We start from the raw sequence: 16,274 nt of genomic DNA on the forward strand, positions 1-16,274 counted from the left end.
AGTCAAGAAGGGCTAATTCTACAACTTTTACTTCATCTACTGCAGTGACAACAGGAGGCAGAGTTTTATGTGGCAGAAATGAAAAAAATTGAGTTTTTCTTTTGGAATGGCCAGGTTGGATGGGATTAAAAATGGACTTATCAGAAGAACAGCCAAGGTTTAATGTTTTGGGGAAGAGACTTATATGGTTTGAGCAAATCCACAGTAGATATAGTGAGTACAGTATACTAATAAAAGGATGATGAGGATGGACCGGTCAGGCAACAGAACTGGATGTATACCTGAGAGAAGGTTGATAAAATTCATGAGGGAGGACCCGAGTGTAGTTGTCTCAAAAATGTGGATGCATAACAGTCTACATGGAAAAGCATGACGCGCTGTGACCCCTAATGGGACAAGCTCATAGGTAAAGTAGAAGGGCATCCATCCATAAAACCTCTGCCACAATTTATAAGAAACACTCTAACAGGAACATTTGGATTAGGCTTATCCGAAACGTCAGCCCTGACAAGGGTAAAGGTGGGAAGAAGACAAAAATTATGACTTCACTAGACAGCCAGGTGGCGTACTGATTAGCACGTCCGCCTCAAAGTTCAGAGGTTCTGCATCAGATTCTATCATTCCTGCATGTAGTTTGCATGTTCTTCCCATGGGTTCAGTGAAGACTCTAAATTGTTCATAGTTGTGAATGTGAGTGTGAATGATTGTTTATCCACATGAGCCCTGCGGTTGATTTGGAATCAGTCCAGGGTGTAAGCCGCCTATTACCCAAAGTCAACTGTGATGGGCGCCAGCTTACCCTTGGCCCTCATGAGTACAGTACAAGCGCTGTTGAGAGCAAATAGATGGATGACTTTACGACTGCGTTTGCGTATCTTAGTGATAGACTGTGCCGTATTTTGATGGATGTACAAATTCTGCTGTAGAAACAGAAACAAGGACCCCATGTTTTGTACCTTAAACACTGAGTCATCATTTTTAGTTTGACTTTAAACCACCGCATGAGTCAATAAAATGAAGTTACACACTGTGACAATGTTGATGGGATATAAATAAAATGCTTGGCCTGCTGGCTTTAGTCGAAAGTCCTGTTTCCTTTAGTCGTACAAAGGGCGTTTGGTTTATCAGCGCTGTCTAAGCCACTTTGCTGGTGTTTTACTCAAGGTGGTGTGTGTGAACGCTTTACGAGAGGATCCAAATCAAGAGCCGCTGACTGCCACGGCTCTCCTCTTTGGGGAAAGGTGAGCGGCAAGGTGCTAAGAAATATCGGCTAAGCAGGCTGATTTAAAAGGACTCACTGTGCTGCATGTTTGCAAAACAGATTACCGCTTACTGATGGGGCGAGCGGGCCTAATCTCCCTCCTTTGCCGTGAGTATGAGGTATGTGGGGGTGAAAGATATGAACAAGAGGGGGTGCATTTGCACTAGAGGAGGTATTAAGCCGGATTGTGATGAGTGGATGAGATGGAGAAGATCAAATATTGAAGGTTGGTAACCTCTCCAATCCTTCACACCAAGAGGGTAATCACAGTGTCAATCCTTTCAGAGTGACTCCCTCAGGACTCCCCACACAGTGAGTCAGAGTTTATCCAAGGCTTCACTGATGCACTGGAAAACAGGAGTTTTTCCTCCAACTGCCATCAAGGACGCACTGCACTGAGACTATAGTCAGCAGTTACCTCCATGCATGGTAACCTTAATAAATTATGTCATAAAGCATCATTCCATCTGCTGTTCATCATCATCTTGGCCTTGAGCCATTTTATTCGTAGTTTCCCCCTGGAGGCCTCCAGAAAAGAACATAATGGATTATGAAGACTTTTGTCCAACGAGGAAGGATGTTTCCACAGGGTAACCAGACAGGCAGAAAATAAAAAGAAGAATGTTCAAGAAGAAGAAGAAATTGAAGAATCCAATGTAACTCTTTGCATACATTGTGCTTGCAAACTCTTTTCGTTTTCCACAAGTCATTTTCTCAACGGCGAGTGACTTGTGAGAAAGGTAATCCATCTGTCCATTATCTGAGACGCTCATCCTCACAAGGCTCGCGGGTTTGCTAGAGCCAATCCAAGCTGACTTCGGGCAGTAGGTCAGGTACACCCTGAACTGGTTGCCAACCAATCGGATGGCACACATCGACAAACAACTCACAATCAGACCTTGGAACAATTTAGAGTGTTCCATTCACCTATGATGCATGTCTTTGAAATGTGGGAGGAACCGGACTGCCCGGAGAAAATCCACACAGGCACGAGGAGAGCATGCAAACTCCACACGGGAAGGCCAGAGCCCAAATTCGAACCCTCGACCGCTGCACTGTGAAGGGGACGTCCTAACCAGTTAACCACTGCTGCCTGAGACAGTTTATATCACCACAAAAAACAACCAGTTACGCCTCTTCTATTTGTGTCTTGAACAGGACCTTCTATAAAGTCTCTAACTCAATCCAGCTGGGTGTTGACCGCACCCAAGGTTTTGCCATCGTAAATATTGAACAAGTTCAGTAATTACAACCCCAACCGCTTTACGAGCAGATCACTAAGAAAAAAAAGCACTCTGAACGTACCCCATACCACAGGAATATCACTCAATATAAACCTTCAGAGACATCTGGGAATCGGTCCTTTGCTGACTTGAGGGATGGAAAACTGCTCAAATGCGAGTTTATTTATTACCAGTATGTGTAGACTCAGCCTCAGCCAAGTTGAAGGTTAAAATAAGTAGGTAACGTACATGTTCATGATCACCATTTTACTCATCTCTAAAGGAAAACTGAAAGCCACAAAAAATACTTCCCAAGGCTTGTTGAGTGTGAGATCATTGAGTACATTTGCATTGTCACAAATTTACAGTCTCAAGCCTTCTTTAGCTTTCTTAAAGGGGAAGTCACCTCAGAAATAGGCCTGCCTATTTTCTGAAGGTGAGCCATTAGCTGAGCCCTGAGCAACTGTGACATCATTTTTAGTCAACAGCAATCGGCAAAATGGCCACCACCTGAGATGGACAAAAATGGGTGAATTTTGTTGCTCAACTCATATTCCACTTATGCAGTATTAATCAGAATGCTGTGTTAGGACTAGTGTGCAGTCTGCATAGAACATATTCTCATGAGGAAAGTTCAAGGGTTGACTTCCACTTTAAACTTTATGGATTTACTGTCAATTGTGGAAACCAAAAAGTATTTTGTTAGTTTTCGAAAGCTCCTTTCACATTGCCTATTAAAATTACTGATTGGGAGATGAAGGCAACCCATGGATTGTCCAGCTTCGGAGGCTTAACGTATTTGTGTGAAAGAAAAGGAGCAGAAAGCCGCGATATCAGCATGAGCTTTTTAAATGTGGGGACAAATTTAACTTGCCATTCAAGGTATTGCTGTATATGAAGCTTTGTTCCAGCTAAAATGTATAGTTTGGTTTAATCTCAGGAGAGTTATACTTACAGGATGGAGCCTAGACTGTTGGATTGGACAACAGAGAACTGTTACTAAGATGCAACAAAGGGAATGGAACACTGATCAAACAAAACATTGCTTTTTCTTAAAGGTATGATTAATGTCTTTTTATGTAGTAAATGTTTGCATTCCAAGAAGAACGAAGAGAAACTGCTGAAGATTCTCCCATTGGTTTTCTTTCTTTCCTTTTTAATATGTCACATTCCTCTTTGCCAATACAATACTAACAGTATTTACAGAGTTATTGACATGCCTCACAGCACAAGCAGGAACACAAGCAGATCATGGTTGAATTTACGCTGTCAACGGTTCCACTTGTAAGATGAACTGAACTGTATCGCTTGCCGGACATTGAAAGGTGTTGCTTGGCACCAATCTACGGGTCTAATTTGTCAAAGTTCTTCCTTTCACGGTTCATCAGAGCAAGATCTTGATGGTTAATGAATGATATCTGACACAAGATGGCCAAGGTAGCCTGACTTTTTTTTTTACTCTTATCAGCTTACAGTACACAGATGGCTTGAGATGACGCATTTGCTTTTCTTCGCTCAATCGGCACGGTGAGAATTTAAATTGTTGACTTGAGAGATGTCTTCATGGTCAATGAACAGGCTGTGAAAATACCCTGATGCAGATATCCATAAACACACCCACTGAGGTAGTAGACTCTTTGTTATTCAATTTTTTTTTAATCCGGTTTCTCAGTGAAGGTGTTGAACCACAGAGGATTAGGCCGTTTCACTTCAAGCCGAGACACGTTTCTCCTGACAAGAGGAAATCCAGTGCTTGTTTTAGGGATTTTGCTCCGCTGAGAAAGAATCCAAGTAATATCCTGCTGAAATATTTGTGTAGCAACATTATGTCCAGATTCTTCATTTTTACCGCACAACAATGAACGAACTGTCAACTGTCTGTGTTGATGCCATTTATCTCGAGCAGAGCTGCTGCAAGCAAACAGTGTTTCTCTGTTTTTGGGCCCCTCCGACGGCCTCCTGTCACACTCCCTGCTGCTGGATGAGGAGAGGGGTCGCCTTCTTCTGGGCGCCAGGGATCACATCTACCTGCTTGACCCTGACAACCTGGCCAAAGGTCCCAGAAAGGTACACAATGGCAGGGGAATGTGAATACATATGAGTGCAAAGTTGGAAGCAAAATTTGATTCTGTCAGCAATATTTCGCATGAGAAGGTACACAGGACATTTGCCAGAGTTGACAGTTTGTTTAGGCCGATGTAGAAGCATTTAGAGCAGCTGTAAGAACTCCTTAAAGAAGGAGTCGTGTTCTACAGCATTTGTTTTTTAGGGTCAGAGGTAAATGGAGTATATCCCAGCCTACTCTTGGTGAAAAGGGAGATACACCCTGGTCTAGTCACCGGTTAATCGTATGGCACATAACGGCACACACACACAACCCCCCCCCCCCCCCCCCCAAACATTCAAAGTCATACCGTCGGGCAATTACCGTATTTTCCGCACTATAAGGCGCTTTGGAGTATAAGGCACACCTTCAATGAACAGCCTATTGTAAAACTGATTTCATATACTGTATAGTGTGCACCGCATTATAAGGTGCTTAGAATAGAAGCTACAATAATGGTGGTTGTGTTATGCATCCACGAGATGGATGCATGACTAAAAGGAATACAATAAAATACATTCATTCATTTATATAGAGCTTTTACAACCGCTGCAGCTCCAACAGCATTTTACTGAACATTTAAAATACTACGAAATTAGAATATTGCACCATATGTAAGGCACATCGGATTATAGCGCGCACTGTCAGCTTTTCAGAAAATTGAATTCTTTTAGACGCGCCTTATAGTGGGGAAAATATGAGTCTTCAATGCTGAACTAAAATACATGTTTTTGTGAAAACTAAAACGAGTCTGACACTGTTGGGCCACTGTTGGCGTCTTCATAATGTCTGCTTGCAACAAGCACGTGAAGTTAAGGGCAGCCCGCTAACGTATTATGTCCTGACATTGAAACCCTAACATGCAATTACGTTTGGATTGATTGATTCCTGCATTCTTTTCCTGTGTATACAGTACGTGGCTACACTGAAATGCACTTCATCCTCAGTTGTTTCAACAGCTGACTGAAAGCGGCTGTCGGCTACGGGTTATTATATGTAAACATAGAATCACATACATTCAATAAATACCCATTTGACACACACTTCTACACAAACACTCACATGCATTCTCCATATGTTTGAGTGTTAATGCCGCCCAGGTTGACCTGCAAGTGGAGCGGCCATGTGTTTATTTGATCCTTATCTGGTTGTTTTAACTCTTCGTCCTGCTTTCCGAGTGTTGCTTCTCTGGTCACTGATACTGATGCTGGGGAGATTAGCACCACAAGAAACATATTCTAGCCCTTTAGGGACCACTTTGAGAGACAACCTTGGGGTCTTTTCTGTAATTTAAGACTTGGCGAAAAGATGTTTAAGCACATTGCGAGCATTCCAGGTGTTTTCACCTTTGTTTTGAGAGGTGTGTGGTTCTAAAGCTGTTATAAGGTCCTCATGTGATGCAGTAAAACAACAGGTATCGATCTTCATTTCGATTAAGTTCTTTCATGGGCTTACGCCATTTTTGTGTATGAATTCCTCACCGGCATTTTGTCTCATGAGATGTTTTAACATGGAGGGAGGTATGTTTGCATGCCTATACGAGCCCAATGAAAACGTTTGGCGGTCGCTCCCCTTGGTAGGCTTTAGGGGGGAGGCTACACACTCAGCACATAGGCCTGTGTGAACATGGCGAGGTGCTCTGCAGGAAAAGCGTATGTTGTGCGACGTCTGATTTACGGCAACCACACAAGGAGGAGATAGTTACACCACACTATAGTAAAAACGCCAAATTCCACTAATGTTGTGCCACAACAGGAGGGAGAATGTCATCTTTTATTTTGTCAAGATTTATCCTTTGTTAATACAGTTGCGATCCACAAACATTGTTTTTCTTTTTAAAACCCATGAAATAGGGTTGAAATATGAACTGAATGACCAAGCGATGGCTCGTAACTTGAAAATCTCCTAAATCGGTTCACTTGCAAATGGAGGCCTCTCCGTAAACGCAAAACTTGCTGTCTCTCCCTAGATTCACTGGCCTGCACCTCGCGACCGAGTGGAAGGATGCAAACTGGCAGGCAAACATTTGAATGTAAGTCACTCGCATTAATTGTGCTTGCTTATTTCTAAATGTTTCACTGGCCTGTGCATATCCTCGAATATTTCCAATCAATGACCTTGTTTCGTCTTTTTCTGCCTTGTCCCAGCAGGAGTGTGCCAACTTTGTGAGGGTGCTCCACAACTACAACCTGACGCATGTCTACGCCTGTGGAACGGGAGCCTTCAATCCAATCTGCGCTTTCATTGAAATCACTGGCTCAAGACAGGTGAGACTAATGAAGGAAAACCCTGCAAAGTTCGGAAATGTTTGTTGCACTTTTCTGTAACAGTGCTTCTTGCCATTATACTTATTTATGGATCATACATTTGTGACCGAGCAGCTCATTCCCCTGTTTATATTGACTCTTGTTTGATCGTAATGAAGATGTTGCATAAGAGATCCGATTACTTGATCTCTTCACTGTGAGGCGAACATGCTAACCACGGTGTCACTGTGGTATTGGAAAATAAGCAAACAAAAGTTGTCAACAACTCAGGCAATGTGGTTGGGTTGAGCACTGTAGCATGAACAGCAGACCCAAATTGAGCTCAAGTGTTGACTTGGATTGAGGACAGATCATTCCATTTTTCAACCCCAGCATTCTAGTCTCTGATAATGTCATCTTGGAGGATGGAGTTCTAGATCTGAGTTGTTGTTTTTTTTTGTCCAGGGATTGAAGAATCTCATCTCCAACCTTTAAGAATGGCTACTTTTGCAGTCCTCACACGACCGACACCAAAACATGTTCCTGAATTGTCTTTCTGACCTTTTTGAAGTCTGACCTCGCAAATCACCTTCCATAGATGGGAGTCTGGAATTTTGACTAAAGACCTGGTTTTCAGTACCAAGCTCAAAATAACGGTGATATTGTCTGAAGAGCTTGATCTAAAATACGTGCTTATTTGATTTAACAATGTGAACAGTTTAACACTTCAACACGGAGCTCTTTGAAAAATTAATGAACAGTAAATACAGTTTTGCTGAGTGAAAAAAAAGATGAGATTAGATGAGAATGTGCCACACTTGTAATCAGGAAACACTGTTAAAAAGCCGTATCCTTGTTTCAGATCCGACGGTTGAAACAGAGGGAAAAAAGTCCCCCCTTATCGTTCAAAATTTGGCACATCTTCCCCGGGTGTGCTGTCTGTCCAAAAAATACACGTTCCTTATTACAGCTACGACAGAAGAACAAGATACCTCCCCAAATGTCCAACCTTCTTATTTTGTACCGCTTTGTTTGTCAGGATGGAGTGTTCCGGCTGCTTTCTTCCACAGTGGCGTCTGGCAGATTGAAATGTCCTTTTGATCCATTGCAGACATTCACCTCAGTCCTCACAGGTATGATGAGCCACATCCCATGATACTCAAGCTGGGATTCCAAAGTGGATTGCAAATTTTCATTCAATGTCCAGGAAGTTCGAGGAATATTTCGATTGGAATTTAAGGGGTTTCAGGAATTTGGCAAATATTCCAAATTGAAAACATTCCAATGGGAATTAAAGAATGTGACTCAAGGTACCACTGCAATTGCATCAAATCTGGTTGTTTGAGTATTATACTGGAATATACAGTCGTTCCCACCCAACTATATTTATGTTCCATATTTAAGGCCTACCTTCTATTTTGCAAATCCCTGCTTTATTCCCATAAATTAGTGTTAATTCCCACATTAGGTTTCCAACTTTGACTATTCCCAGAATTTTTCAACCCTAAGTCTAGCATAGCACACTATCATCTCCTTTGCTCTACAAATGCATATGTGTGTGTGTGTGTTATATATGCTAGAGAAAGCTGGAAAGCCTATTTTCGCAACTCTCTGATTGAGCTTTTCCTGTATTTGAGCCAGACCAGTATCTGTATGCGGGCACTGCCTCGGATTTCTTGGGCAAAGACACGACGTTCACACGCTCCCTCGGCCCGCCACCTGACCAGCACTACATACGCACCGACATCTCCGAGGACTACTGGATCAATGGTAAACACACACACACACACACACACACACACACACACACACTGCATTGAAAACGTATTGCGTTTCGCTCCTCCAAACTTCTGAAACAAAGAGCCTCTCTGTGCCGGCGAGATGGTTATTGGAATTCCAGCGCAGAGGACACAGCTTGCTTATTCATTTAGTGTGACTTTTTTTTTTTTTTTACATCAACACCATAGCATGGCTGCCACACCTACTGAGGAATTTACAATTTGCAACAAAGCTCACGCTGTTAACCGCTTACAAACAGTCAAACACTGACCCGTTCTCAGCATATCCTTCCACTTATTTTTTTTTACACATCAGCGAGCTGGTGCCCATCCCAGCTAACTTTGAGGTGGACCCTGGACCAGTCGCCAGCCAATCGAGGGGCATGCATAAACAAACAAAAATTCACACTCATACTCACAACTGTCGAGAATGAGTTTTCACTGAACCTAACATGCATGTTTTGGTATGATTTTGAGATTTTAATCTAAAACTTGCACTTCAGGGAGGGTAATTGCATGTTTTTCCATTTGATTGTTTTGAGACGAATATTTGCTATAATGATGTCTTCGCAACTGAGCCAGCAAGTCTTTGAGTTTTCTTGTAATGTCTTATGTTGCTCCGAGTTAAAGCATTTTTTCCAAATCCCACATTGTCACATAGTTTGGAGGTGCTTTTTCATTCCCTCGAGCTTCCTCTTGTTCTTCCTTTTTCTCATCAAAGGAATCACCATCCTTGGGTGACCCATCAGTCCTCCCTTTCCTTTACTCCATTTGCTGCTTGTATTTGTGGCATGTGCGATGACCATAAAATTGGACTTCCATTTCCACGTAATAATGGAACTCTGACTATAACTGAGGAGCCCCTGTGCTGTATAATATATTACCACTAGACATTTCTTTTGATGGCTATCCGTACATCGGCACTGCCTCCATGCGCACCCAGAACCTCCTGTGTCAACATTAAAAAATAAATAAATAAAACCCTCCAAACAACCTAACGTGACAAACTCAAGGTGCTGCCATTGGAAAATTATAACATGGAAAAGAATCATTGCTTTTTGTTTTTACAGTGCATCGAATTTTGGACAAGAGACAACTAAATTGTCACCAGGGCCTTCTTCACACACTTGGCGTGAACTGTAATGATGGAACTGTCTTTTGATGTACCATACGTTTCCACTCTCAAGCGTGTTCCAGCCATTGATGACTTGTGCATCGGCATTTGTCACCCACATCTAAATCCTTGCATGTGGCCTCCACATTTCTCATCCGCTGAACTGTTTGGAGCAACAATGCCTCTGCGGCTCTCATATTGTTGTGCTAGTATAGACAGTATGTAGTGTATACATAGACAGAGTGTGCGGTGACAGGGATGGAGAGAGCTCATCATTTGGCGATGAGTTTCTTTCCATGCATGCCAACGGATCATCTTTTAATCACAGAACTAACAATAACCCTCTGTTGTTGAGAGCGTTAGCAGCCATACGTTAAGCTGTTCCAGTTGGTCCGTCACTCCGACGTTGTTGGCTCAGCTTGCAGTGGTTTGAGCTCATGTTAATGTAACGTCACTGAGACACTTTGAACTTGCCTCCCCCCAAGATCGTCTACGCGCGACACGACTTGACGTCACGGTCGTCTGGAGCATACGATTCCTTATGTTGAATGGACTGTCTTCTCATTTCAAACAAAAGTCATTTTTATTTCATTTGCCTGAACAATTCACGTACAGTAATTGCTTGCATTTTCACCAGTCATTACTCAAGAATGCATCTCTTTTTTGTTGTTGTTTTTTTGGAAACTATTACTAACTACATATTACCCCAAATAACTCCTTCCTGTCTTTGTGTCTTCAGAGGCCAAGTTCATATCCGCACACCCCATCGCAGACACCTACAATCCGGACGACGACAAAATCTACTTTTTCTTCCGGGAGGTGTCGTGGGAAGGGAACGACAAGAGCGTCCTGTCACGCGTGGCTCGCGTTTGCAAGGTGATGAGTGAGACTGGATGAGAAGGGGAGAGGGTGGTCAGCCCCAGAGAAGTGCATAGATGGGGAAAGAAAAAAAATCCTCTCACACACGGAGAGAAGGAACCATAACTCTTGGTGTCATCTGATAGGATAAGGATCTCTGTGTCATCCACTTTCGATGTGCTTTATCTCCCATACAAGGAGGCCTTTTCTCCCGGGTATCTTGTTTTGCAGTCCCGTGAAAGAGAGACTTGGTGCTGTTGTCAGAGGCAGTAAATCATGTTTTTAACCCTGCTTGTGCTCAGCGGAAACTCACAAAAACAAACAGTGCAGTGACTGAGATCCTTGTTCTGTACTTTTGTTAATTGAGACATTTTCTGATGTTGTGTCCCTGTTGTACCCCAATTTATGTTGTTTTTTTCTTTTTTTTTCCACTACAGGCTGTCGCTTTGTCCATTTTTTGTTGTGACACAAAACTTGAGATATAACCACTTTTCAGATATGCGAACTTCACAAGCACACACTCACCTGCAGTTGTCTACATGTTTTCTGGAATATTTCTCCTGATGATAATTGAATGCTAACTGCCCAGCATTTTCCCACATAAAACACACATTTCTTCACCCCAGCAAGATTACATTTTGACAGTTTAACTTTGCTCCCTATTTAACTGATAGTTTACAGCAACGTTGACTTAGGATGGGGAGTCCAGACAGATTCACGGCCGATAACATTCATTTCAAACCTTGGGTGCGTGTTGGATCTGGGCCAAATGGGAGCTGCCTAGCGGTTTGCTTTTAGGTCTCAATATTCTATTGCTGCATTCTTGTGGAGAGAGCTAGTGGTGTATTTATGACTCAAGATAAAGCTGCGAGGCAGGCAGGAAGGAGGTTCGTCTGGGTTACAGGCAGTGTCCGGGCTGGAACTGAAGGCCACCAAACAAATACAATTCATTCCACACAGTTTGATTTTGTAGAAACACATTTGTTGCCAAGGTTAGGTTATCAGTCAGCAACCGCGCCTGTTGTTTATTTATTTTTATGTTCTATAAAGTCTAACAAAACACAGCACTTCCTTGTTCCAGCCTTATCTGCTGGATATTGTTAAATTAAAAAGGATGTAATAGTAAGAGCAGCACAACAAACACAGCTCGTAAGTGGCATTCGGGTATTTCATTAGTGTGTAAAGAGGCCGCACCGGAGTTTGTCCAGCTGTCTTACTGCACTTTTGTTGTAGTGATGACAGCGGTTCTGTTTCAGAATGACGTGGGTGGCCTAAGGAGTCTGACCAACAAATGGACCACCTTCCTCAAAGCAAGACTTGTGTGCTCCATACCTGGACCCGACAGAGTGGACACCCACTTTGATGAGCTACGTATGTCTGGCAGATTCTTTTGTTTTTGTTGAAAAATACAGTATGACATTGTGGTGATACCCTTGCGGTGTTTTCAAATGCACGATTGGAAAGGGGATTATACTGGACATATTCCCTATATTGGGAGTTTATGGAATTCACACAAAATGGCTGACTTTGTCAGGAATGACTTTTTGAGATTTTTTTCATTCGTCCTGTTGTGAGAGGCAGCTCCAAGTGTGTGTCGCTTGAACTTGTGTCGGAGGCAATTGTTTTTCTAAATTATCCAGCAAAAATTATGCAATGCATGTATTTATGGACCCCTAGAATACAGTAAATATTCTCTAGTAAGGAATCATATTTGCAGTGTCCAATCTGTCCTTATAACAGAATTTCCTTATGTGGGAAATGACTATGGTACATGTCCTGTATGAACCTGCAAGTATGTTGACAAAATGTTTCATAGAATTCTGGAGATGGGAATATTTACTGTATACACTGTACATTTTCACTTGGATAGCTTTCGGGAATGTTGAGACTTCCCAAAAGGCAAATCAGGGTAAACAGAAAGTCAATTGTTATTCTTGTATTATGGGTTCCCGTGGAAGGCGTCTATTTCGAATCTTCGTCTTTTAAGTTAAAATATTTGGCAAATCCGGAATTTTTGTTTTTCACAACATTTTTTTCCACCCCCTAATGGACTCTTTGAAATTTTACAAAAACATTTAACATGTTGCAGCTTTTAATTCACTGGAAAATTATTTGCATTCCTCTCAGAGCAATAAAAGCCATGCAAATTGCATTGAGGCTGACTTTTTATTATATAATCTAATACTGTGCCTCAGTGGGGAAAAGGTGCGATTATATCACATGGTTATGAAAACAGTAAATTTCGGGAAGCCGCTTGTCTTAAATATAAATAAGAACCACGGTACTCAAAAGTAAATACTATACCTGTACGTATTAATCTTTCATGGGATAATTTACACTGTGTCTTTCTTTTAGAGGACATTTTTATGCTTCCGACCAGGGATCCAAAGAACCCAAAGGTGTACGCGGTCTTCACCACCTCCAGGTTTGTTCTTTTGTCATCCCACCTCCTGCCATATCCTTTATTGGAATTATATTTGAAATTTGGATCTCCTGTTGTGATCCGGCCTTTAGCTCTGTTTTTCGAGGCTCGGCTGTGTGCGTGTACAGCATGGCGGATATAAGGGCCGTCTTCAACGGGCCCTACGCTCACAAGGAAGGGCCAGACCACCGCTGGGTCGAGTATGATGGGAGGATACCATATCCACGTCCTGGAACGGTGGGTTGGTCAACACATGAAGAACAATCGAAATAATAAAAAGATCTGGAAAAAAAATTAAGAGAGTATGAAAAAAAAACTGTATTTTTTTATGTTTCATTTTCTCCATATGAATGCTCTTTAAAACAATATTTGTATTTGGAAATTGGGAGTTATGTTGTCAGTCATATTGAAAGCAAAAATGTTACTTTTACTGAAGTGTTGAACTATAAATAGCATAATACAATACAATACATGCTGATTTATATTTAATCAGAGAAACAGATCACATTCCAGTTGCCTCGTCATTTTTTCCAGAGCTGCATATATTTACGGCCTAAATAAGGACAAGACTGGCATGGAAATAGGAGTATAGAACATCCATCCATCCAATTTCCGAACCGCTTGATCCTCACTAGGGTCGCGGGGGGTGCTGGATCCTATCCCAGCCGTCTTCGGGCAGTAGGCGGGGGACACCCTGAATCAGTTGCCAGCCAATCGCAGGGCACACAGAGACGAACAACCATCTACGCCCACACTCACACCTAGGGACAATTTAGAGCGTCCAATCAGCCTGCCATGCATGTTTTTGGAATGTGGGAGGAAACCGGAGCACCCGGAGAAAACCCACGCAGGCCCGGGGAGAACATGCAAACTCCACACAGGGAGGCCAAAGCTGGAATCGAACCCGGTACCTCTGCACTGTGAAGCCGACGCGCTAACCACTGGATTACCGGGCCGCCCGAGTATAGAACAGTCAGAGAAATTGTTCACGCTCTTGAAAATTGAAATGTAAAACAAAAACAACAACAAAAATCTGATCATGATTCGGAACATACAGTAGATGCGTGTTTGTGCAAAACAATGCAAATATTAAGTATATCAATCATGAATTTCTATCCATCCATTTTCTTGATGTATATCATGAAAATATAAATTCATTAATGTTGAATCATGTGAACCCATTAAATAATTAAATTCTGAATTATGTAATATAGCTATGGAAATTTTTGAGACCCAATACATAATGGAACTTTTTGCTGGCATTTTTATTTTAATACAATTTCATATAGAGCCAGAATCAAACCTGCATCTCTCCATACAAACTGCTAAACAGACAACCACCGTGCCACCTATCAATTTCATTGCTTTTTAAAAATTAACATATTAGCGCATTTGTTAATTTGTTTAAAGTACTCTTTAATTGTGTAATGTTGAGGGGTTTTTTTTCCTCTTTTGGCAGTTGCTTTTTATATATTTCACTAAAATGTACTTTTCTGCCCTCAATGATATTTATCTTAAAGTACTGACTTTTTTGTTTTAATTTATTTATAATAGGTTCCAGCAAGCCTGTGACCCTCATGAGGATAAGCGGCTCGTACAATGGATGAATTACACATTTAGCTTTGTACTTCATGACATTGCAGCCAAACAGTTTTTATTGTATACAACACTCAGACATTTTACTCTCCACGTGGTGGAAAAATATTATTTTTTTTCAATGATTAATAGGATGAAAGAACATACATTACTGGCATTTTCAGCTCACCATTCTTCATATGGCCAACAGAGGTCGACAAACTCCGGCCAGCTCTTCTGCTTCCTTTTTTTAAACACAATTACTGTTCAATTAAGATATCCTTTATTTGTCCCGCAATGGGGAAATTACAATCAGAATTCAGAAAGGAAAACGCTGGGTAGGGAGAGGGAAAAAAAACCACGCTCGAACTATCCTCTTCTGAGGATAATTTAAGTCCAGGATAAAAAAAAAAAAAAAAAAAAAAAACTTCTTAGAATTTAGTGCAAAATGTGACTGTGTCCAATGGTATAACATTCTATTCTATTGTGCATTGTTTTCTAGTGTCCCAGTAAAACATACGACCCTCGCATCAAGACCACCAAAGATTTCCCAGACGAGGTGGTCAGCTTCATTCGGTTCCACCCTCTCATGTTCCGCTCCGTCTACCCTTTGAGTGGCCGCCCCGTGTTCACTCGAGTCCGAGTGGACTACACCTTGACCCGGGTTGTGGTGGACAGAGTTTTAGCCGAGGACGGACAGTATGAGGTTCTCTTCTTGGGGACAGGTGAGTGTGTTTGTGTGTGTTACCAAAAGTGGCCACCAGGGAGAAGTGCAACATCAAGAAAGTGTCATCCGTGTTTTTAACATGTGGAGTCCGGGTTTTTGGATGCCTTTTATACAATGGTAACAGTGCAATCGTAATTCTCAAACGTTTTACTCCAGTTAGTGCCTAAGAAGAAACAACCTCAACTAATGAATGCAAATGTGTTGTATTTAAATGTTAAACACCACTTAAATATTCTCAACAATTGTACGGAAATGGAGTAACTTGAAATGTATTGACAACAAATTGTCACGTAGCAAGGTGGTGGTGGACCCCAAAAAGCAGGCAGGAGGATGGAGTTGAAACTAGAGGATAGAGTGTACTTGAAAGAAAAAAAAACTCATAAAACTAAGTCCAAAACAAACGAAGTCCAAAATATCAAACAAAACACATGACTGAAGATAAAACATAACAATGACCAAAACCTGACTGAAACAAACATGACAGTAGCCAACAGCAACAATGACCCGACAATGAATGGTCGGGTGGGAGTCCTTTTTATGCCACTAATTACCTAACGACCAACAGGTGTGCAGCTGCAGGGGGAGCCCTACAGTGCCACCTGTTGGTCCCAAACCGAATCATGACACAAATAGATTTCGATTTATGAGTGTGAAAATTGTCAATACGGTGTTTTAAAGTTGTTGTTAGTTTTTTTTTCTCTTTTTTTTTTCACAAAAAAGCTTGAATTTGTTGGGGCTTACTTTTGGGCAAAAGGCTTGAAGTACTGGAAATTTCTTTCACAATCAAAGTGTACCAGCGTTTGACTTTCACTGTCTGTCTTTCTGTGACAGATGCTGGCACAGTTCTGAAGGTGGTGAGCATCACCAGAGACCAGCGGTCCACAGAGGAAGTAGTGCTTGAAGAGCTTCAAGTGTTCCAGGTTGGACGCCCCACACACACACACACACAAATTAAAGTTATTTCGT

General features: G+C 41.8%; 1 protein-coding gene across 4 annotated transcripts in view; it reads left to right on the top strand.

Moving 5' to 3' along the window:
- sema3d (sema domain, immunoglobulin domain (Ig), short basic domain, secreted, (semaphorin) 3D) overlaps positions 1–16,274 on the top strand; it is a 44,571-nt gene that overhangs the window by 17,259 nt on the left and 11,038 nt on the right. For 2 of the 4 annotated variants that reach the window (XM_086108721.1, XM_086108718.1), the window contains exons 3-13: positions 4,391–4,551; positions 6,558–6,620; positions 6,736–6,855; positions 7,874–7,967; positions 8,476–8,604; positions 10,466–10,602; positions 11,841–11,955; positions 12,940–13,009; positions 13,099–13,243; positions 15,084–15,306; positions 16,140–16,228. In XM_086108721.1, coding sequence (XP_085964847.1) covers positions 4,391–4,551; positions 6,558–6,620; positions 6,736–6,855; positions 7,874–7,967; positions 8,476–8,604; positions 10,466–10,602; positions 11,841–11,955; positions 12,940–13,009; positions 13,099–13,243; positions 15,084–15,306; positions 16,140–16,228 — 1,346 coding nt within the window. Of the gene's footprint in view, positions 1–1,164; positions 1,242–1,321; positions 4,276–4,390; positions 4,552–6,557; positions 6,621–6,735; positions 6,856–7,873; positions 7,968–8,475; positions 8,605–10,465; positions 10,603–11,840; positions 11,956–12,939; positions 13,010–13,098; positions 13,244–15,083; positions 15,307–16,139; positions 16,229–16,274 lie in introns of all 4 variants that reach the window. The other 2 variants (XM_086108720.1, XM_086108719.1) reach the window with 2 other exon arrangements.

This window comes from Hippocampus guttulatus, chromosome 4 (assembly GCF_054856545.1).
Source record: "Hippocampus guttulatus isolate MCC_2025c chromosome 4, RoL_Hgut_1.0, whole genome shotgun sequence".
Classification (NCBI taxonomy): Eukaryota; Metazoa; Chordata; class Actinopteri; order Syngnathiformes; family Syngnathidae; genus Hippocampus; species Hippocampus guttulatus.